The 25,756-nt window shown below is 36.0% G+C and overlaps 1 protein-coding gene across 2 annotated transcripts in view; it reads left to right on the forward strand.

The window, feature by feature from the left end:
* LOC131401188 (transmembrane protein 182-like) overlaps nt 1-25,756 on the forward strand; it is a 357,489-nt gene that overhangs the window by 278,274 nt on the left and 53,459 nt on the right. For both annotated transcript variants that reach the window (XM_058536255.1, XM_058536256.1), the window contains one exon: nt 983-1,120. In XM_058536255.1, the coding sequence (XP_058392238.1) occupies nt 983-1,120 (138 nt within the window). The remainder of the gene's footprint in view (nt 1-982; nt 1,121-25,756) is intronic.

Genomic DNA, 25,756 nt, shown 5'->3' on the forward strand with positions numbered 1-25,756 from the left:
TTTTTCTCTCAGATGATCTGTATGAGCCCCCATAGCAAGGATAAAACAGATGCAACCTTGAGCTCCATGGTCCTTTGCTTTAGAGTTTCAGGAAAATAAGTGGTAGCTCATCTTGCATTTTTAGATACACTTATTTATATGGCATACTTGTAAGGGAAATTCAGTCTGCTCACATACCCCTCTTGCACAAGAATATAACCACTCAGAAAGACTAGTGGAAGAAAAAAACAATTACATGTCAGGAAAAGGATGGGTCATTAGGAAGCACAGGTTTAAGTTAAACAGACACTGGTAGATGCTGATAAATTTTGTATGTGAAGGAAGGGAGGTACAAGGCATGGGTAAAGGATTAGGAGTCAGGAATATTGCTTTTTAATCACAACTTGGAGTCCTACTTTATGGTTTTTTGCACACGTGGGAAATCAAAGTCATAGAGCGCTCATAGTCAAAGAACTTAGAGCCAGGAAGCCTGCTACAAATGGGAAAACATTCTGTGCTTATCCTTTCAGGATTTATTGAATGCAAATAACTCAATGTAACAAACACCTCTTGAGGCCTACTATGTGCCAAACATTTGTAAGTACTGGGGATGAATAAAAAGGAACTTTTGCCCTCAAGGAGGTCTCACCCTATTAAAGGATATAGAAAAGAAAACAGAGAACAGGATAGTATGATAGATTTCTTTATAAAGATAAACAAAGTGTGCTATGATAGCGCATTGAAGGAGAATCTAACCCAGACTATAGTAGTAAGAAAATATTTCTATTAAGAGATATCATCTGAGTTGTGTTTTGAAAGATGTGTAGAAGAAAATTAGGTGAAGAAATGGAAAGAAGTGTTTCAGACACTTATTCAAATAACTATAAAGCTGGAAAACCAAAAAAAAAGCAATATCCATCACGAATGATAGATTGGTTTCAAGGTTTAGTATTAATTTTATAGACTACTTTTTAACGTATGTATTTTCCTTCTCACTCTCTAGTGTACAGAAGCTTCTGGACAATATTTCTTATATTAGGTGTTGGTTCTGGTCTGGCTGGGGGATTTCTGCTGGTGTGTGGTGTGCCCTTTGCCAGTGCTGGCTGTTATAAAGTTGGAGGTGGCTTCTTGATGATATCAGGTAAGTTGTCATATCACCTTATGTGGACAAATTAGTAGTAGAAAGCTTTGTGTGTGTGTGTGCACACATGCACGTGCACGAGTATGTGTGTGCATATTTTTGTTTACATATCCTTTACAAGAAAAGAAACTGTACTAAAAAGAAATAAAATGTAAATGAATGAGTATTGGTGAATTGGGCAGGTGCCTTTGACAAAAACATTGATTAACACTTATTTTCTTGTCATATATATGTGAACTTTTCCCTTAGCTGAGTTGTAGAAAGATCATATTTAACAATTTTTGTACTTATTTCTAAAATCTTGGATTTAGACTGACTTTTTCCTCTAAATAGTTAGGTAACAGATATAAACATTTATAGCCTCCACCATTTTTTAATTGACAAGACTGCTCAGTGTGTGAGAGTTGTATTTTAAGCTGACATTACTCTGGGCAAAAATAGAATGTATAGACCAGAAAAAGTGTTATATATATAGAAAACAAAATTTACAGTACACATTGACTCTTTAATAGCTGAATATACTCTCCTATATGCTTCTTACCATAATTTAAAAGTAAACTATCCAATGCTTTAATTATACAGTTAGAGAACCTATGATTGGTCTACATATAAACCAATTTGACTTGATCTTAAATTCAACCCTAATTTATAGCCACAAATCTCCTCCAAATGTTAAATAGCCTTTGCATTTTAATTAAATTCTTGTCTGCTTACGTTTTGTTGGTGAAACTGTGGCATTTTAACTTTAAACACTTATTATTTTTTACTTGTAAAATATGGAAAATTATCAAGAGTAGGGAACTAAAGGTCACCCATAAACTCAAAACATAAAGATATAACCAATGTTAATATCTCGGTATCTATCTGTTGAGTATTTTCCCTCTATACACATTTATTTTATAAAAAAAAGTTTGACTATCATACCATATATTAATAGTTTTGTGCCTTTTTGAAAAATTAAATCTCATGTAATTTCTATCCAATATTATTATTAATCTTTATAGCATAATTTTTAATAACTGTATATATTCTACCACATATTTCTATGATAATTCATTAAACTTTTACCTTTTGTTGGGAATTTAGTTTGCTTCTATTTTTTTGCTATTATAAATGCTACAATAAATGTCTTTGTATATTATTTCATTCAACAAGTCCTTATTAAGTGCTTACTATGTATAAGGCACTGTGTATAAGGTACCTATACAATATGTATAGGCACATATTGATAAACAAATCAGGCAAAGTCCCTGCTGCAGAGAATGTGTAATGTAGTGAAAATGTAGATAATAAATAAGTAAATAAGTATATAACTGAAAATTATAATGAGTCATGAAACAAATGAACGGAAAGATACAGACAAAGAGTATTAGTAGGGACTACTTTAGATAAGGTGGTTGGGGAAGACATTTATGAGGAGATAATATTTACACTTAGACTTAAATGATGAGAAGGATCCAGACATAGGAACAATGTGTGTGTGTGTGCGTGTGTATGTATGTGTGTTTGAAGGAGGAGTGAGGACACAGTGGTAGGTGTGTGGAGAAGAGTGCTGCAAGGAGAAATCAGCATTATGTAAAGACTTTAAGGTGGTAAAGAGCTTGTAGGTTTGAAAGACTCAAGGACATAAAGTATGATTAGAGCTTAGGTATCTCTGGGGAGAGTAGCATGGAATATTGTTCACAAGGTATGCAAAAGCTAGACCAAGAGGGCTTTTTTAATAAGCCATCGTCAGGAGTTTGCATTTTTTTCCTAGTGCAATGAAAAGCCATTAGAGAGTTTTAATAAGAAGAGGAACATCATCTGATTTAAATTGTAAAAAAATTTCTCCTGCTACTGTGTAGTGAATTGATTGAAGATAGAAAAAGCAGAGAAAACTGTTAGGAAACTATTAGAGTGGTCTAGGGGAAAGGTTATCGTGGCTTGGATTAGAGAGCGACAATGGAGAAAGAAAACAAATAGTTTTAAAGTATGATGTGTAAATTATATGCACATTATATTCACACACACACATATATATAGTAAAACTAATAGGTCTTGTGAGACATGGGGGAGGCAAAAGAGGAGGCAGAATCATGAAAGAGTACAAGGTTTTGTGCATAATACTGATTATTTTATTTTAAAAGATTTCTAGAAGAAAATATGTATTTTAAGGCTCTTGGTACATATTGCCAAATTTGTCTCACCTAACATCTGTACTAATTTATTTTCCCACAAGAAGTGAATGATATTTCTTGAAATCCTGAAATTCATATATATGTATGAATTCATTTTCATCTCTCTTCATGCTTGGTACATCATAGTTACTCTGCGTAGAACAATGTTCTCTCATCTCTCTGCCTTTACAAGTCTGTATATTTTTCAAAATTTATAGTGAATCTTATCTCTTTTCATGGAATCTTATTTCCTCAATGAAATTTTAAGTTACTTTAGGGTAGATGCCTAGTGTTATGCTTATATGTCTGCTGTACTATCTAATACAACGCTGAGTTCAAATAATACTTGTTAATTAATTATTGATTTTCTTGCTGAAATTTGGCTTCTCTGAATTCACATTTATAGTTTATAATAGAATATTGGTTTAATGAAAAGATGAAACAAGACCTTGCAATTTATTAATGCATGTTCTTAAAATTATGTACCTAGAGAAGTCCTCTATTTAACAGTTATACTTTTGAGGAGCTGTAATATATTGTAGATTATAGAAAGCACAAAACAGTGAATAATTGAGAAGTGATGGGTAGAAACAAAAACACCATCAGATGTTATTGGAGTGCGGGATCGGTGTGAGTTAGCATGGGCCGGGAAGGCATTATGGTGGAGGTTAAATTTTGGATGAGGATTTAGAGACATGACAAGAAAAGATAGTACATTATAGACAGGGAGACCAGCAAAGCCTAGGTGGGGATGCAGAAGAGGTAGAAAGAAAGCTAGAAAGGCTTTCATGATTTTTTTCTCAATATTTATAGAGCAAGAGAGTAACAGAGAAATTAAATAATTGAACTTACCACATTTTGGGGATTGAAAGACAGTTGTAGTTGAAGATGAAGGGTATGAGGGATTTTAAGTTGCAACTCAGAAACCCCCAAATTAGCCATGTATTAGGAGAGGGATGTAAGGGATGCAAGGGAAGACAGTCTTTGAAGAATAATGATGGTAATATCTAACATTTATTGAGCACTTTCTACATACCAGGCACCTTCTAAGTGTTTTACAAGCATTATCATATAGAAGCTTTACAACATAAAGTTGCATCCACTTTATAGATGAAGAAACTGAGGCATAGAGAGTATATGTAAATTGTCCAAAGTTAGACATCTGGCATAAGGTGGAGCCAAAATTCAAAACCAAACAGTTTGATTCCAGAGCCTGCCCTGGAAACAATACACTATAGCCTTCTCATGAATACAGAAATGTAGAGGCATAAGAGGTAATAATGAGGGCAAAGAAGAAATTTAGGAGCGAGGAAAAGAGAAAGATGTATAAATAGAGATAATACGTATTATAGTCTAGTTTGTGGTATAGTTATACGTTTGTACATGTTCAATACATAGTAAATTATGATGATATTAAAGAGGAAAGGAAGTATTTACTAATTAACTTTTAAAAATCCTCATATTAGTACATATTAATGGGTACTCAATAAATACTTGATAGATTAAGTTTAAATGAAAGCCGGAGAAGGAATTTCAGAGTTTAAAATCATCTTTGTCGTGGAGCAATTAGGAGTGATGTTAATATTTCAACTTGTGACTGGGCAAGTGGGTGACTAAATTGGAGTGGAAAGGGTAATTTGAATTGAGGGTGGCTCTGAAGCAAGAGTGACTAAAAAGAGACTTGGAAGAAACTTGACTTCTTTTTTAGTTGCAAATAAACTGAGCTGATCCTACTATATTTATTTCTAGGACACAGCTTCAGACACCTAATTTGACCCTGTCAAAATAATATCTATTTAGTGTCTAGTCTCCCAATACTTTGCTTGGTTAAGAGCCCCAATTTTTAAATAAATGAAAGGATTTTTTCTTACTCCTATGGCTGCTACACCCCATCTCTTTGTGGTTTACTCTAAGCAGAATCTCAGTTCAAAATAGTGGGAAAGTACAATTGTATAATGGCTGCCGTTTCAAGTACAGGTCTAAGATTTCAAATTTCAGTCTTTTTAACTTGCAATGATTTCATTTCCTGGTGTTGTCATGATTTGGCTTTAGCTTACCATTGACAATTTGCAGGGCTCTCCTCAAGGGCTAGCCGGAAAACAACTTCTATTGACTCTATGCATGAAGTCTCCTTTCCCTATGAAATACCTTCTCAAGCAATTTGTTACTTATAATGAAAAGAAGACAGTCTTCTATTTCTTTCCAAAAGGACTGGTCAAATACTTTGAGCAAACATTTGGAGATGTTCCAAAAAATTTACTTTGGTGTTTTACATGAAACATTATGGTGTTGTTGAGACTGAGATTTCCATGTTTATACAATTCACTTTGACACACATCAGTGCTTTTAAAATCAACATGGATAATTAACAATGTATTCCAGGGGAAATATTTTATATTATTTTCATTCTTCTGATGACACTTCCAAAATCCCAACACTATAAGTCCTGAAGTAAAATGCCTGTTTACTTAGAATCAAAATTCAAATGAGAAGTCAATGTACAAAGGGGCTGGGGCTGGGATAATGTGACATTATTCTTATAATTTGGAGGCATGGTAGGCAATTTAGCTAAACAGTCAGCTGATTTGACTCCAATGATCAAGATTGTAGGTCCACGAAATGTTTGAAATTTTCTGCTATTTCAGTTTGAGGTTTTTACCTTTAGGACAGCTGTTGTGTTGAACAACTAGTCTCCCTGTCTTCATTTCATAGGTTTTTCAAAGCTCTAGGATACTAACTCATCTGGTAGTTTCCTTTGAAGTGATTTTGGCATAAAGGGTGAGAATTACTAACAAGTAAATATATCTAAACTTTTATTTCAATGTTAATCATGCCTTCAATCTGACTAGCATGTGAAAAATATTACTAAGACGCGGATGTATATAGATAGTGGGATGGTTTTCTAAGTCTACAATTCTTCAGAGAAAATAACAATGTTACAAAAGAAGAGGGAGAAGTCAAGATGGCAGCGTAGGAGGACTCTGAACTCACCTCCTCCCGTGGACACAGCCAATTTACAACTACTCTTGGAAAATTACCCCTGAGAGAGAACTGAAAACTGGATAAGAGGAATTCCTACAAGAAACAACAATCCTAACTGAAGTGAAAGAGGCAGAAATTCCCTTCTGGAGAGAAAAAAAACGCCACCTTCACAAGCCGCTGTGCCTCACTGCCACCTGGGAGCAGCCCAAAGGTACCCAGCCCTCCCTGGAAGAGTGGGGCCCCGAGTTGGGAGTGCTCCCGCTGTAGGCATGTTTTGGACCCAGCACAATCGAGATGAGTGGCATAATATCTGACTTTGCTTGTTACTAAAACATTGGGGAGTACCCCCAGAAAAGCTGGTTCACAAAGAAACTAAAACCGGTTCTTAAAGAGCCCATACAGAAACTCACCCATTTCAGAAAGCAACCTAAAAACACCAGAAAGAAAGGTGCACAGTCCTTTGGTGAAAAGAGACTCATCTGATAGGCTCTGAATGCAACTCAGTGAGAGGTGAGACCTCTCCAGGTATTGGGACATTGGCAGCAGCCATTGATGTGGCCTGGTGTGGGCATGCTGACACAGATGTTGGCAGACACCATTGGAGTTCTTCCTGGCCTGCCAGCCCAGGGTCTGCCCCACCCACTAGGGCACCAATTTAATCCAGCTCAGCAAGGGTGGGTAGCCCACACTAGAGACTGGTCCCACTCAACAACAAGCCCTCAGGCAACTTGTGGGCCTGCTAAATGAGCTGCCTGGATTCTCCGCAGACTGGTGAGTGGGTCTACCTCTCTGTGGGGCAGGGCGTGCACAAGGAGCAGAAGGAGAGTGTGTGTTGGTGGTGCAATGTGTGGGGCCTTGGAGAGACTGGGTCCACTTCAGGAGGTTGGGGTGTGCACACAGGACAGGACTGTGTTGACTGTGTGTGGGGAACTGTGGGAAGTGGGGCTTGCCAGCTGCAGAAGACTTATGCTTCTCAAACAGCCACATAGGGGATCAGCCCTACCTTCCAAAGCGTGAAACAATTGGATGCTTCTGTGCCTGAGGCCAGCTCTACACAGTTACAATCCTCAGACAGCTGACAAGAGACCTAAAGGCTGGAGGCTTATAGCATTTGTAAGCCCCTGAGCCTAAGAATCTGCCACCCTGGGGCCCTACTCTCTTAAAAGAAATACTGAAACACAAATGTGGTATTAGAACTTGCAGCCAACTCTGCTGGGGATCCCCACACCCAATAAAGAGACTGAGGGGCCCACAACAACTACAAGCAGCTGAACATTACAATGGCTGGCCGGGGCATAGCTCAGCCTCCCCAGGAACCTATGGGAAGAGCAACCATGCCACAACAGAAGGACATATGTAACCCACATAAGGGTCACTCCTGGAACATTCAGAACTGAGGGAAGTACACTGCAAGACCCCATAAGTCATTACTTATGTAAGGTCAACTCTCCAAGAGCAGGATGATGTAGCTGACCTACCTAATACATAGACACAAGCACAGAGAAAGAGGCAAAATGAGGAGGCAAAGGAATATGTTCCACTTAAGAGAACAAGACAAAACCCCAGAAAAGGAACTAAGTGAAACAGAAATGAGCAACCTAACCATCAGAGAGTTCAAATAAAGAGTGTTAAGGATGCTCACTGATGTGGAGAGAAGAATGGATGAATTCAGTGAGAATGTCAACAAAGAAATGGAAGATATAAAAAAGAACCAATCAGAAATGAAGAATACAATACTGGAAATGAAAAATTCACTAGACGGACTCAAAAGCAGAGTAGAGGATACAGAAGAACGGATCTGTGAGCTGGATGAAAGACTAGAAGAAATCACCCAAGCTGAACAGATAAAAGAACAAATAATTTAAAAGAGTGAGGACAGTGTAAGGGACCTCTGGGACAACATCAAGGCACACTAACATCTGTATTATAGGTGTCCCAGAAGGGGAAGAGCAAGTCAAAGGGACAGAGAATCTATTTGAAGAAATAATAGTTGAAAACTTCCCTAACCTAAGGGAGGAAATAGACATCCAGTTACAGGAAGCACAGAGAGCCCCAAACAAGGTAAACCCAAAGAGGCCCACACCAAGACACATCATAATTAAAATGTCAAAAATTAAAGATAAAGAGAGAATCCTAAAAGCTGCAAGAGAAAGACAAGTTACCTACAAAGGAAACCCATAAGGCTATCAGCTGACCTCTCAGCAGAGACCTTACAGGCTATAAGAGAGTGACACAATATATTTAAAGCGCTAAAAGGAAAAAACTTACAGGCAAGAATACTCTACCTGGCCAGGTTATCATTCAAAATGGAAGGAGAGATGAAAACTTTCCCAGACAAGCAAAAATTAAATGAGTTTGTCACCAAGCAACCAGTACTACAAGAAATTCTAAAGGGACTTATCTAAGGGGAAAAGACAAGACCACAAATAGGAAAAATTATCTATTTCCATGATAAGAGGGTAATGGATACAAAAGCAAAAAAAAAAGAGGTTAAATATGATATAGAAAACATAAAATGTGGGAAGAGGGGAGTTCAAGAGTAGAGGTTCAGACAGAGCTCAAATTAAAGAGACCATCAACTTAATATAGACTGCTATATACGTAGGTTACTGTATATGTACTCCATGGTAATCACAAACCAGAAACCTACAATAAATACACAAAATCTAAGAGAAAGAAACCCAAACATAATATTACAGAAAGCCAACAAACCAAAAGGGAAGAGAACAAGAGAAGAAAGGAACAGAGAAGAAATATGAAAACACTGAGAAAAAAAGTTAAAAAATGGCCATAAGTACATACTTATCAATAGCTACTTTAAACATCAATGGACTAAATGCTCCAGTTAAACGGCATAGGGTGGCTGATTGGATTAAAAAACAAGACCCATATATATGCTGCATGCAAGAGACACACTTGAGACGTAAAGACACTAACAAACTGAAAGTGAAGGGATGGAAGAAGATACTCCATTCAAATGACAATGAAAAGAAAACTGGGGTAGCAATACTCATATCAAAAAATATAGACTTTAAAACAAAAACTGTAAAAAGAGACAAAGAAGGGCACCACATAATGATCAAGGGAACAATCCAGCAAGATGATATAACACTTGTAAATATCTATGCACCCAATGTAGGAACACCTAAATACATAAAGCAATTATTAACAGACATAAAAACAGAAATAGACAGTAACACAATAATAGTAGGGGACTTTAACACTCCACTTACACCAATGGATAGATCATCTAAACAGAAGATCAATAAGGAAACGTTGGCCTTAAATGACACACTAGAACAGATGGACCTAGTAGATATATACAGAATGTTCCATCCAAAAACCAAAGAACATACATTCTTTTCAAATGCACGTGGAACATTCTCCAGCATTGATCACATATTAGGCCACAAAACAGTCTCCATAAATTTAAGAAGATTGAAATAATACCAAGCATCTTTTCTGACCACAACGGTATGAAAGTAGAAATCAACTATAGGAAGAAAACCAGAAAAGCCACAAATATGTGGAGATTAAACAAAATGCTACTGAACAACAGTTGGGTCAACGAAGAAATCAAAGGAGAAGTCAAAAAATACCTGGAGACAAATGAAAATTAAAATACGACATGCCAGAATTTATGGGATACAGCAAAAGTGGTTCTAAGAGGGAAGTTTATAGCAATACAGGCCTACCTGAACAAACAAGAAAAATCTCAAATAAACAATCAACAATGCACCTAAAGGAACTGGAAAAAGAACAAATAAAGCCCAAAATAAGTAGAAAAAGGAAAATAATAAAAATCAGAGCAGAAATAGAGACTAAAATTGAATAGAAAAAATTAATGAAATCAAGAACTGGTTCTTTGAAAAGATAAACCAAATTGACAAACCTTTAGCTAGACTAACCAAGAAAAAAAGAGAGAAGGCTCAAATAAGTAAAATCAGAAATGAATGAGGAGAAATTTCAATGGACACCTCAGAAATGTAAAAGATTATAAGAGAATACTATGAAAAACTATATGCCAACACATTGGACAATCTGAAAGAAATGCATAAGTTCTTAGAATCATACAACCTTCCAAAACTGGATCAAGAAGAAATAGAGAATTTGAATAGACCAATCACCAGTAAGGAGATCGAAACAGTAATCACAAACCTCCCAAAAAATAAAAGTCCAGGACCAGATGGCTTCGCTGGTGAATTCTACCAAACATTCAAAGAAGACTTAATACCCATACTTCTCAAACTCTCCCAAAAAATTGAGGCTGTGGGGAAGATCCCTAACTTATTCTACAAAGCAGACATTACCCTGATACCAAAACCAGGCAAGGACAACACGAAAAAAGAAAATTACAAGCCAATATCACTGATGAACTTCGATGCAAAAATCCTCAACAAAATACCAGCAAATCGCATATGACAATACATTAAAAAGATTATACACTATGATCCAGTGGGATTTATTCCAGGGATGCAGGGATGGTTCAACATTTGCAAATCAATCAACGTGATACACGACATTAATAAAATGAAGAATAAGAATCACATGATCATCTCAATAGATGCAGAGAAAGCATTTGACAAGATACAGCATCCATTTATGATAATAACTCCGAATAAAATGGGCATAGAAGGAGAGTACCTCAACATAATAAAGGCCATATGTGACAAACCCACAGCTAATATCATCATCAATTGTGAAAAACTGAAAGCCATACCTCTAAGAACAGGAACCAGACAAGGATGCCCACTGTCACCACTCCTATTTAACATAGTATTGGATGTCCTAAGCAGAGCAATCATGCAAGAAAAAGAAATAAAATGGATCCAAATTGAAAAGGAAGAAGTGAAACTGTCACTATTTGCAGATGACATGATTTTATACACAGAAAACCCTAAAGAATCCACCAAAAACTGTTAGAAGTAATAAACGAATATGGTAAAGTTGCAGGATACGAAATCAACATACAAAAATCAGTTGCATTCCTATACACTAACAACAAAGTAGCAGAAAGATAAATTAAGAATAAAATCCCCTTTACAATTACAACAAAAAGAATAAAATACCTAGGAATAAACTTAACCAAAGAGGTGAAAGATCTGTACACTGAAAAGTATGAAACATTGCTGAAAGAAATTGAAGAGGACAAAAAGAAATGGAAAGATATTCCGTGATCTTGGTTGGAAGAATTAACATAGTTAAGATGTCCATGCTTCTTAAAGCAATCTATGGATTCAATGCAATCCCTATCAAAGTTCCAACACCAGTTTTCACAGAAATAGAACAAAGATTCCTACAATTTATATGGAACAACAAAAGACCCCAAATAGCTAAAGGAATCCTGAGAAAAAAGAACAAAGCTGCAGGTATCATACTCCCTGATTTCAAAATATACTACAAAGCGATAGTAACCAAAACAGCATGCACTGGCACAAAAACAGACAAACAGACCAAGGGAATAGAATTGAAAGCCCAGAAATAAACCCACACATCCTTGGACAGCTAATCTTTGACAAAGGAGCCAAGAACATACAATGAAGAAAGGAAAGTCTGTTCAACAAATGGTGTTGGGAAAACTGGTCAGCCACATGCAAAAAAATGAAAGTAGACCATTGCCTTACACCATACACACAAATTAACTCAAAATGGATTAAAGACTTGAATGTAAGACCTGAAACCATGAAACTTCTCGAAGAAAACATAGGCCATAAGCTCTTTGATATCTGTCTCAGCAACATATTTTCAAGCACCATGACTGACCAGGCAAGAGAAACAATAGAAAAAATAAACAAATGGGGCTGCATCAAACTAAAAAGCTTCTACATAGCAAAGGAAACCATCAATAAATTGAAAAGACAACCTAACAATTGTGAGAAGATATTTGCAAACCATATACCTGATAAGGGGTTAATTTCCAAAATATATAAATAACTCATGCATCTCAACAACAAAAATACTACCAACCCAATTAAAAAATGGGCAAAAGACCTGAGCGGACATTTATCCAAAGAAGATATACAGATGGCCAACAGGCACATGAAAAGATGTTCAACATCCTTAATATTAGGGAAATGCAAATCAAAACTACAATGGGATATTACCTCATGTCCGTGAGAATGGCTATAATTAACAACACAGGAAACATCAAGTGTTGGAGAGGATGTGGAGAGAAGGGAACACTCAATCACTGCTGGTGGGAGTGCAAACTTGTGCAGCCACTATGGAAAACAGTATGGAGATTCCTCAAAAAATCAAGGATAGAACTACCATATGATCCAGCTATTCCACTGCTGGGTATTTTTCCAAAGAACTTGAAAACACCAATGCTTAAAGATACATGCTGTGTTCATTGCAGCGTTATTCACAATAACCAAGACATGGAAGTAACCTAAGTGACCAGGAAGGAACGAATGGATAAAGAAGACGTGGTATCTCTACACAATGGAATACTACTCAGCCGTAAGAAATGATGAAATCCAGCCATTTGTGACATCATGGATGGACATTGAGGGTATTATGCAAAGTGAAATAAGTCAGAGGGATAAGGTCAGATACCCTATGATCTCGCTCATTAAATAGTAGATAATAACATCAACAAACACACAGACACAGAGATTGGACTGGTGGTTACCAGAGGGGAAGGTTGGGGGGGAGGAAGGACCAAAGGGATAATCGGGCACATGTGTGTGGTCATGGATGGTAATTACTATTTGGGTGGTGAATATGAGAACATGATGTAATCTATGCAAAAATAGAAGTATAATGGTGTACACCTGAAATTTATACAATGTTATAAACCAATAAAAAATGACAACAACAACACACACAAAAGAACAATGTTATAAAAGGAATAATTGATGTGCAGTTATGTAATTTTGAAAAAAAAACTGAGAGACATAGGAGAAAATGAGAGTAAAATACACCACGAGTCTAAACCAAAAGAATCACAATTATGGAACTTTTGATTTCTGACCAATATAAGAAGTCACTGCATAATTATACCATCTATGGAATAGTTTTCTTTCCTTTGATGTAAATTGTCCAGAGGAACCACATATGTGAGGATGCTGAAAGTCAGTATTACATTCCCTTACTGTCAATGTCTATAATAAGCAACAAGTTTCAAGGGAGAATGAGTATCTAGTAGCCACTCATTTGTATTCCTGTCATTAAAAAATTATGTGTAATAAATTTAGTTTCCATGGAGAGTTTCAATTTTGTTCTACAATTATGCTCTTTTCTCTCTTTAGAAGGTAAAGGACTGTATCACTTGATCCAAGACTAAGTTGAATTTATAGTAAAACCTCATTAATTTAAACTAATTTGGGGAAAATGCAGGCCTGAATGGCAGAGTGTTATTTTTTTAAAGAAATAGTTTCAAAACATTAATGGGGCAATATAGCATGCCAAGCAGGAAAGCTACTTTAATGAATAGATAAACCTGTAATTGGAATGCCAACTACTTGTCAGGATATGTGGGTTTAACTAACTTTGTTCTCCTAGGGTGGTTAAAGATGCCTTAGTATACCGTGAGGTTTGCTTAATAAAGCCATTTTCACATGTAAGGCATAGGAAAAGAGCAGTATCTATGTTTATTTTTTGCTTGGCTGACCAATATTGATTATCCTCTGTTTTGGATTCAGTTCTTACTCTCCGCTATTTTTTAGACTTGATATTTTGAAAGCACCTTGCTTTCTGAGGCTGTCTTCAATTAGATACCTGATGTCAGACACATATTGTTTTGTGCTTACAGTCTTATCTCAGATTGGTCATTCTTGTAACTGGTTCTGTCTCCTGATATCATAGCACTGGCAAACCTCCATGCAACTAATTATTTACATTTGTTAATGTAACATAGAGAATTTATCATAAATTCTAAATTATCAGAGTCTAAATGAATATTTTACTCTACTTCCAAATAAGATGCAATCATTTAGACTGGACCTTTTGCGTATGGGGAGTAGTTAACCATTTAAGGAAACTTCCTGGACCAAAAATATGCTTCCCCACGTCAGTTTACTGGTATGCACCTAAAGGTATTTTACTCCTTTAGCATATGATGTTGTAACCCATTAAAAGTGACAACTGGAGTGATGTCAGCAACATGGCATTGTGAGTTGTTCCCTTTGTCTCTCCCCTCTAAGTTACAACCAGGCAGACATCCTTTGACCAACAAAGGACTCCCTGCATAGCACAGCGGAACACCTGAGTGATCCATGCATCTATACATCTGAAGGTGTGTGGACTGGACCTCTGGGAGACAGCAGAACTAGAGGAGCAGCTCCCTCCCCCTCCCCTGAAGGTGGTGATCTAAAACGTGGATCCTAATATTGGTATGCACAACAGTGACAACAGGCTGCCAGGGCAAACGTGGCACTTATGGTTTGGCCCCTGCCTCCTCCAGTTGTGGCAGGTGGCATACATATCCTGAGGCTTCAGGACACAGAGTGAAGCCAGTGACCCAAACTCCTCCCCTGACAGTGGTGCCAGATTTTCCAGAAGTGAGGACAGCATCCAAAATGTGAATTCCCTGGTGGAGGAGGTTGCCCTGACCTGAGGTTTCTGAGCACACCCGCACACACCAACAACCAGAGGCCGTATAAACAACAATGACACTCAGTCATGACTTAGCTGTTGCCCCCTCAGTGGTGGCAGATGGTGAATACATCCTGAGGCTTCAGGACACAGATTGGTGCTGGCAAACCAGCCCCCTCCTTCTTCCCTGACAGTAGAACTGATCTTTCCACCAGTGGGGACAGCCACCAAAATGTAGATTTCCCCAGCAGTAGCAGGGTGCCCTGACCTGAGGTTTCAAAAAATGCACCGGCAAGTGCCAGTCACCAGACACTGCAGGACCAGCAACAAAACTTGTCACTTAGCCCTTGCCTCTCCCCAGCAGTGGTATGTGACACCTGTGACCTGAGGCTTCGGGAACCACAGCAGAGCCCATGAACAAACCCCCAGTGATGGAAACACTGCAACTGGCTCTACCAGCAATAGGGGCTGCATACAAGAACCCAGGCCCATGGCAGCAATAACATCCATGACGCAGGGCCTCTGGCAGTGATGCTGCCAGCACCCCCAGATAACCCAGGAGCAGCAGCACTGATCATGCATGGAGAAGCAGCACCTGAGCCTGTGGAGAGTCCACAGAGAGCCAGTGGTGGAACAAAAGACCCAGACCACCCCAAAAACAGCAGAAGTACACACAGCCTGGTGACCCTGGTGACATGACACCTGAGACAGCAGCAACATCATAAGCAGCAAGGCATCACCAACTTCAGAGGCACAAGCAGCACAAGGAGGGCACTGATGATGGATCTAGCAGAGGCAGTGGAGGGAGGAAAGTGCAGGATATCAAATAAAACAAGAAGCAGCTCAGAACAAGAGTAAACAAAGGCTATACAAATAAGAAAGGTGGTTACTGCCTCAAAGGCACTGGCAGAAGATCAGTTCATCAAGCACTATGAAGAACGACAGAACAGAAAGAGAATACCAATCTCCAAAAACCAAACTTGAAGTCACAGATTACAATCTGACAGAGAATTCAAAATAGCTGTCATGAAGAAATGCAATGAGTTACAAGAAAACTCAGAAAGACAGTTCAATAAGCTCAGGAATACAATTGATGAAAAGAGGAGTACTTCCCAAAGAGATTAAAGCTCTAAAAAAATTGAACAGAAATTCTGGAGCTGAAAAACACAATTAATGAGATAAAATATAAAGTAGAAAACATTAAAAATAGAGCACACCACATGGAAGAGAGAATTACTGAGCTCAAAGATAGAAATTTAGAAATGATTCAGGTGGAGGAGGAAAGAGTACTAAGATTTTTTAAAAATTGAGAAATTCTATGGGAAGTAACCAACTCAATTAAAAAAGCAACATAAGGATTATGGGCATCCTGGAAGAAGAGAAGAAGAGAGAACAGAGAGCTTATTTAAAGAAATAATAGCTGAGAACTTCCTAAATCTGGGGAAGGAACTGGACACACAAGTACATAAAGCTAATAGAACTCCTAATTACCTCAGTGCAAAAAGATCTACTCCAAGGTATATAATATTAAAACTATCAAAAGTCAATGACAAAGAAAGAATATTAAGGGCAGCAATACAGACGGAAATAATCTGCAGAGGAAACTTCATCAGGCTTTCAGCAGATTTCTCAGCATAAAACCTACAGGCAAAGAGAGAGTGGAATAATACATTCAAAATACTGAAAGACAAAAACTATCAGCCAAGAATACTCTAACCGGCAAAATTATCCTTCAGATATGATGGAGAACTAAAAGCTTTCCCAGACAAACAAAAGCTGAGGGAATTCATCATCAATAGGCCTGCCTTACAAGAAATGTTGAAAGGAGCCCTCCTACCTGAAACAAAAAGGCAAAAGTTTACAAAGCTTTGAAAAATGAGCTACATAGACAGACAGAATCAGAAAATTGCAGATTTCCATCAGAATAGCTTAGCAAATAATTACAAAATAAATGATAAGGGGAAAGAAAGCATCAAATATAACTATAAACACTTCAATTTAGTCACAATCTCACAACACAAAAAAATAATAGTTTCTGACAACAAAAGCATAGAAGGAGAAGAGGAAAAGGATGGAAGCTGCATAGACTAATGCAGATAAGAAGCTATCAGAAAAAGGTCTATCTCATTTATGAGATCTTTTATACAAACCTCATGTTAACCACAGAACAAAAACACAGAGCAGAGTCACAAATCATAAATAAAGGGAAAACTGAGAGAAACATCAGAGAAAACCACCACACTGAAATGGCAGACTGAAATACAAGGAAAAAGAAATAATGGAAACATAGAACAACCATAAAAAATGATTAAATGGCAGTGTTAAGCCCTAATATATCAATAATAACTCTAAATGTAAATGGATCGATCTCATCAATGGAAAGACACAAAGTGGCTGGAAGGATTAAAAAACAAGACCCACCAAATGCTATCTCCAGGAGACCTATCTCAGCTCTAAAGATAAACATAGGCTCAGAGCGAAGGGATGGAAAATGATATTCCAAGCAAATGGCAACCCATAGAAAGCAGGTGTAGCTATACTTCTATCAGACAAATATATCACAAGCCAAAAAAGATAGAAAGAGACAAAGATGGACATTATATAATGATAAAAGGGACATTCCACCAAGAAGAAATAATAATTATTAATACACATGCACCTAACATAGGAGCATCAAAGTATATAAAGCAACTATTAACAGACCTAAAGGGAGAAATAGATAGCAACACAATAATAACAGGGGACTTTAAAACCCCACTTACATCAATCGATAGATCATTCAGACAGAAAGTCAACAAGGAAACAGTAGCCTTAAATGAAACACTAGACCAGATGGACTTAGTATGTATAAATATATATGAACATTCCATCCAAAAGCAGCAGAATACATATTCTTCTCAAGTGCATATGGAACATTCTCAAAGGTAGACCATATATTGGGAAACAAAATAAGCCTCAGTAAATTTAAGAAGATTGAAATCATATCAAGCATCTTTTCCAACAACAATGGCATGAAACTAGATATCAACTATAAGAAGAAAACTGTAAAGGTCACAAGTATGTGGAGACTAAACAACATGCTACTGAACAACTATTGGATCAATGACGAAATCAAAGGAGAAATCAAAAAGTACCTCGAGACAAATGAAAATGAAAACACAATATACCAAAACTTATGGGATGCAGCAAAAGCAGTACTAAGAGGGAAGTATATAGGAATACAGGCCTACCTCAAAAAAAAAGAAAAAATCTGAAATAAACAATCTAACATAACACTTATAAGAACTAAAAAAAGAATGAGCAAATCCTAAAGTCAGTAGAAGGAAGGAAATAAAACTCAGAGCAGAAATAAACAAAATAGAGCCTAAAATACTATAGAAAAGATAAATGAAACTAAGAGCTGCTTCTTTGAGAAGACAGACAAAATTGACAAACCCTTAGCCAGACTCAATAAGAAAAAGAAAGAGAGGACTCCAACAAACAAAATCAGAAATGAAACAGGAGAAATTACAACAAACACCACAGAAATACAAAAGACTATAAGAGAATAATATTAAAGGCTAAATCCCAACAAATTGGATAACCTAGAAGAAATGGATAAATTCTTAGAATCATACAACCTCCCAAAACTAAAACAAGAAGAAATAGAGACTCTGCATAGACCAATCACAAGTAAAAAGATTGAAATACTAATCTAAACCTCCCAAAAAACAAAAGTTCAGGACCAGATGGCTTCTCTGGTGAATTCTACAAAACATCCAAAGATTTAACACCTATCCTTCTCAAATTCTTCCCAAAGATTGAAGAGGACAGGATGCTTCCCATTTTATGAGGCAAACATTACCCTGATACCAAAACAAGACAAGGACAACACAAAAAAAGATAATTACAGGCCAATATCGCTGATGAACATAGATGCAAAAATCCTCAAGAAAATAATAACAAATTGAATACAACAATACATTAAAAGTATCATAAACCATGATCAAGTGGGATTTATTCCAGGGATGAAGCAATGGTTCAAAATCCACAAATCAATGTGATACACTACATTAACAAAATGAAGAATAAAAATCACATGATCATCTTAATAGATGCAGAGAAAGCATTTGACAAGATTCAACATCCATTTATGATAAAAACTCTGAATAAAATGGGTATAGAAGGAAAGTACTTCAACATAATAAAAGCCATATATGACAAACCCATAGCCAACATCCTACTCAATGGTGAAAAACTGAAAGCCATTCCTCTGAGAACAGAAACACAACAATGATGCTCATTTTCTCCACTTTTATTCAACATAATGCTGGAAGTTCTAGCCAGAGAAATTAGACAAGAAAATGAAATAAAAGGGATCCAGATTGATAAGGAAGAAGTAAAACTCTCACTGTTTGAAAATGACATGATCCTATATATAGAAAACTCTAAAGAATCCTTCAAAAATCTATTAGAAATTATTGTACTGTAAACAGATACAGATACAGTAAAATTGCAGAGTATAAAATCAACCTACAAATATTAGTGCATTTCTATACACTAATACTGAACTATCAGAAGGAGAAATCAAGAGTACAATCCCATTTACAATCACAAGAAAAAGAATAAAATACCTAGGAATAAATTTAACCAAGCAAGTTAAAAACCTATAGACTGAAAACTATAAGAGGTTATTGAAAGAAATCAAAGAAGACACAAGGAAATAGAAGGATATTTTGTGCTCAGGGGTTGAAAGAGCAAATGTAGTTAAAATGTCCATATTACCTAAAGCAATCTACAGATTCAATGCAATCCCAATCAGAATTCCAATGACATTCTTCATGGAAATAGAATAAAGAATTCTAAAATTTATATGGAACAAAAAAAGATCCCAAATAGCCAAAGCAATCTTGAGAAAAAAGAACAAAGTTGGAGGTATCACACTAGCTGACTTCAAAATATAGTACAAAGCTATAGTAATCAAAACAGCATTGTACTGGCAGAAAAATAGACACACGGATCAATGAAACAGAATTGAGAGACCAGAAACAAAATCACACATCTGTGGACAGCTAAACTTTGATGAAGGAGTCAAGAACATACAATGCAGAAAGGAATGTCTCTTTAATAAAGGGTGTTGGAAAAGTGGACAGCCATATGCAAAAGAATGAAAGTAGACCATTGTCTTACACCATACACAAAATTAACTCAAAATGAATTAAAGACTTGAATGTAAGACCTGAAACCATAAAACTCCTAGAAGAAAACATAGGCAGTTTGTTCTTTGGCATTGGTCTTAGCAGTATCTTTCTGAATACCATGTCTATTCAAGCAAGGGAGACAAAAGAAAAAATAAACAAATGGGACTACGTTAGATTAAGAACCTTCTGCACAGCAAAGAAAACCATAAAAAAAAGAAGACAACCCACCAACTTGGAGAAAATATTTTCAATTCATGTATCCAATGAGGGGTTAATTTCCAAAACATAAAGAACTCATGCAGCTCAACAACAAAAAAATCAACAACCCGATCAAAAAATGGGCAGAAGATATGAACAGACATTTTTACAAAGAAGGTATACAGATGGCCAACAGGCACATGAAAAGATGTTCAACATTAGCAATTATTAGGGAAATGCAAGTCAAAACTACATTGAGATATCACCTCACACCCATCAGAATGTCTATAATTTAAAAGACAAGAAATAATGTGTTTTTTTTAATGGCTGAATAGTATTCCATTGTATATATATAACACATCTTCTTTATCCATTCCTCTGTTGTTGGACCTTGAGGCTATTATGCTAAGCAAAATAAGTCAGACAGAGAAAGACAAATACCGTATGATTTCACTCATATGTGGAAGATAAACAAAGATATAAATAAAGAGAATAGATTGGTGATTACCAGAGTGGAATGGAGTATGGGGTGGGCGAAATGAGTAAAGGGGCACATATGTGTGGTGATAGATAAGAACTGGACTGTTGGTAGTGAACACAATGCAGTCTACACATAAAGTGAAATGTAATGATGTACACTTGAAATTTATACAGTGTTGTAGGCCACTATGACCTCAGTGAAATAAAGCAAAAAAAGATGTACCAGTGTGTGTGAAGTGTTTTGTGTGTTTGTGAAAAAAATAAAAGTGACAACCTAGCATGAAAATCATATTTTAAATTATCATTGATATTTATACATATGTTTATCACAAAAAAACTGGAGAGCATGTTTTGATATGGATAAGAGAAAATTCACTGTCAGTATCACAAATTGCATATAAGTAATATTTTTATCATGTTTTGGAACAGCAAACTGAGTCCAGGTGTTTCATTCAGGTGTTCACCCAATATATCTATCACTGAGATGTAATAGAGGAAATATGGAAGATTCCTCTTGGTTTTATTTTTTCCTCCTCTTCTCCTAGACCACTAAATATTGTCATGCTCCAGAGTTCATCCTTAGACCTCTTTTATAGGTACACTCACTAATCACTTCCTTCATGATCTCATTTTGTCTCATAGATTTAAATATCATCTATATCCTGAAGACTCACAGATTTATATATCTTGGTAGGATCACCCTCTTGAACTGCAGACTCATATATTCACCTACCTGTTTGGCATTTTTACACAATAGCCTACTGAAATCACATCACTCCTCTTTTCAAAACGTTGAAACGGCTTCCAATTTTACTCAGAGAAAAAGTGCTATAAGTCCTTACAATAAACTACAAGGCCTTGCATAATCTGCCACCCCAATGCCATCCCCCACATTACCTTTTTTTTAATTTATTTTTTTATTGCAGTAACAATGGTTTATAACATTGTATAAATTTCAGGCGTACATCATTATACTGCTATTTCTGCATAGATTACATCATATTTACCACCCAAAAACTAATTACAACCCATCACCAAACACGTGTACCTAATCATCCCTTTCGCCCTCTTCCCTCGGCTCTTTCCCTCTGGTAACAACCAATCCAATCTCTGTCTCTATGTGATTTTTTGTTGTTTTTATCCTCATTACCTTTTCAATCTTGTTTCTTACAACCACCCCTTTCTCACTCAGCTCCAGCCATATTGGCCTCCTTCCTGTTGCTTGAACACAACAGACATGCTCCTACTTTAGGGCCTTTGCACTGGCTGTATCCTCTGCCTAGAATACTCTTCCCAATATTCTAAGGAAATATTTCATCATCTCTAAATCTTTTTCTTAAATGTAGCCTTCAACCTTGACCAACTTATTTAAAAAATTGCAATGTTCCCCATCATGACCCAGGACTACCAATAGCTTATATTCTACCCTACTTTTTCTTTATTACATAGCATTTATCACCTTCTAGTATACTACATAAATGATTTATTTTGTTTATTTTTTGTTTGCCTCTTCCTGATAGAACATAGGTTCCATGAAGGCAAAGATATTGGTTTATTTTTTCACTGATATATTCCAAGCACCTAGATTAGTGCCTGGCACAATAAATATTTGTTGAATGAATAAATGCATTGACCAAAATAGCAGATCTACTGGGCTTTAAGATAAGATTTTACCCCAAATCATATCAATAAACAGAAGTAGAAAGAAAGAACTCAGTTGATTTTCAAGATAATTTACCTTTCAAGATATTAGAGGCAACTGTGGGCACCTTCTAAATTTAAGAAGTAGGTAGGTAAACTGGAGTGCATCCAGAGAGGAACAACTAGGATGATAAAGTTGGCTCAATACTATGTTACTAGAAGAATACTAGATCTATATGCTGTAATAAAGGAGAGAAAAAGGGCTAGAAAAAATGTTAATTGAATTGACAATGTTGTGATTCTTGTTTTAAAGCCATCACATGGACAAAGGAATGGATTTGTTCTGTGTTTTTGTGGAATGGTGTTTCCCAAAGTGTGTTCCAGGGAACTACAGTTCCAAAATATGTTAATATGTATCTCTGAATAAAAGGATCCCACAGTCAATTAAGTTTGAGAAATGCTAGGTTAAACAAAGTTAAGTTGGTATCTTTATCATATGGTTTCACAGAGGCTTTAACATACTGATTATTTTCAATCACCAAATTTGGGGGTGAAGAATATAGCACAGTCTAAATGTATTTAACTGCAATACTTCCCTTTTCCCCTCCAAAGTATCTGATGAGCCTACTGCTCTGCAGAATACCCATTAGATGTAGAGGTCAAACATAAGACACATATGTAGAAGTTATAAGGATACTGATTTCACACAGGTTAAGGAAGAATATTCTATTACGACTGTAAAACAGCAGACTGTTCTCATTTTTGAGGTAGTAAACTCTCTGCCGATGAAAGAGTTTAAACTGATCAAATGACCTCTTGTTAGGGATAACGTGAAGGGAGTTGCTGCATTAAACAGAGGATTGGGTACTCAGGGGTGCTTTTTAATTGTGAGTTTTTATTATTATATAATTATAAGACTGGATGGGATTGCCACTAAGACCCTATTTTCCATATCTAAAAAGAGCAGTGCTTACCTTATCAGCTCGAGCAAGAGTCAATTAGTCATTCTGGTTGATTGCCTCCTGCTTTCTGTAATGGAAAGGAGAACAACCAAAAAAGTACAGAAATGCAAAATGGTATTAAGGACCTGTTTTCTTGAACCTGCATGGTAGGGTGCATTGAATTCTAGCTAACAGAAATGTTTTCTTTTTATGTTTTATTTCTTTTATTTTTCTTCTCTTTATTTTCCTTTTCTCTCTTTTCCTTTTTCCTTCCCTTCCTCCCTCCTTCCTTCTTTCCTTTCCACTCTCCTTCCCTTTCTTCATTCTTTCCTTCTTTTTTCTTTTTGGCTACACTCGACTTTCAGTAAAAAGTGAAAACTCAAACAATATCAAGACAATAATGCTGATTGACATAAAGCAACTTCTAATGTACTGGAATTGATATCCTATATCTTCTACACCTCAGTATCTGGGAATAAATGTTGAGAATTTGTGAGTTTAAAGATAGCTTCAGTTTCCATAAAATACTCAACTGAGTAGAGCAAAATTCAATTAGTCTACCTACTGAAGTAGGTTGAAAACATTTAATTTCTTGTAATGATAAAAGAATAAATAGGCCTTGGGAAAAAGGTGGGAACTTTTTTATTGACCAATGTTAATCAGTTTTGTTCTACTAAAGTACACATAACAGCAGAGGGGAATAAATAATTTTTCTGGAAGTTCTGAGGGCTTAACTTGAAGCAGACTGCCACTAGCATAAATATCTCTGAATTCTAGTATTTTTTCTTTAAAATTTACATGAATTTGCATTTTAATACATAATAATGAAAAATTATTTCTTCAAATAAGGAAAATTTGTCATATTTAGACCACTTTTCAGAGATCTCTAGCACAGCGTTTCATACTCAAGTTTCTTTAATGAAAACATATAACTTTTTCCATTTGAGGTACACAACACTTGCTTTCAACAGTATCAATGACTCACTTGTCAGGGATGCAATAGAAGAGGATTCTATTATGGATAGGTATTTAGACTGTATCAGCTTTAAAAAATACAGATTCTCAAATTCTACCCAAACCTACTGAATCAATATTTCTATAAACTGTGATCTGAAGATCTCTATTTTAAACAAGATTTCCAGGTGATTCTGATGTATGTCCAGGTTTTAGAACCACTATACTAGATAACCTCTAAGCTTCTTTCCAAATCTATCATGCTGTGATTTTATAAACATTTTCAATAGCATGATTTGAAATAGGTAAATGATCGGAATTTCCAATCCCCATAGATACTGATCAATTGAAATTTAAATATAAGAAATGGGCTTCATGAAGTCATTTTATAATTTTAAAAGCTTTTAGACTTAATAACAGGATGCAGGTATGACAGAAGCAATCTGAAAATGACATTTAAACACAAATTGAATTTTCTTCTTGCAGTTGATACAGATCTCAGTTGTGTGTCTACAGAACATTGTTTATCATCACTTGTTAGCAGATATGAAATAATTTTATTTGGTAAATTGTCTAATGTGGTTGACCTAACACTTTAATCAATTAGATTTTTTAAATTATTTATCTTTTTTTCTATCATACCTATAATAAACATTACTTGTTACTGACATTTAAAAGTGTACAAGGACTTCTTAAGTTCCTTAACTATGACTTTGTCTATGTTCTCTCAGATGTTTATTTTGGATTCCAATGTAGTTTTTTCCATGGAAGATTCTACAAGCGTTAGAGGAAACAGTACATTAGGGAAAGCTGAATTTTAGAGACCTGAGTATAGAATTTTGAATGTGGCTAACACATGACTGCAAAATCTGTCATTAATCCTTTAGATTATTAAAAGTCTTTAAAATGACTGTTCTGGTTATTTTTTGACCTAATATCAAGTATCAGAAGGTTACAATCATTTTGATTTATGATTTTTATGATTTTTGGACTATAATATTTAAAATTCTGAGCTGAATTTTTTTTTTTCTTTCTCTCTGGAAACCCATTAAGAAAAAAATACTTGACCTCTGCTTCAGTTATCCGGATTACTGTTGTAGCAGATGTTTTGTTGATTACTTTTTAGCATGGCTCAGTACAACTGATTGGCTCTGCCTGAGATTAAACTGACCTTGGTGCAAAGTTATTTCCCCATATTAATAAGTTACTAATTATAGCCTATTTTTTTTCCTTATCTGTTGCATGGGCATGTCTTAACTTTCAAGGAGGACTACTACAATGTGCTTTTGTATTAGGGGAGAGAGATCAGGCTCAACTCCAAAGACACCAATGATAAGTAGAAATTTATAGCCAAGGAGCATGTTGGGGGACAGTGAATGAAAAATTATTCACAGGAAACATCTGGTGTAAGGGGATATTCTGGCTGCTCTGACCTAACAGGATTCTTAGTGAAGTCAAGTCAGGTGATCAGACACCTGGGGGATGATGGAGGAAGAGGAACCTGATCAGTTATCAAGAATAATCAGATATGGAAGGTGGGGGATTTTGACTAGACTAACATAGAAG

Source organism: Diceros bicornis, chromosome X (assembly GCF_020826845.1).
Source record: "Diceros bicornis minor isolate mBicDic1 chromosome X, mDicBic1.mat.cur, whole genome shotgun sequence".
Classification (NCBI taxonomy): Eukaryota; Metazoa; Chordata; class Mammalia; order Perissodactyla; family Rhinocerotidae; genus Diceros; species Diceros bicornis.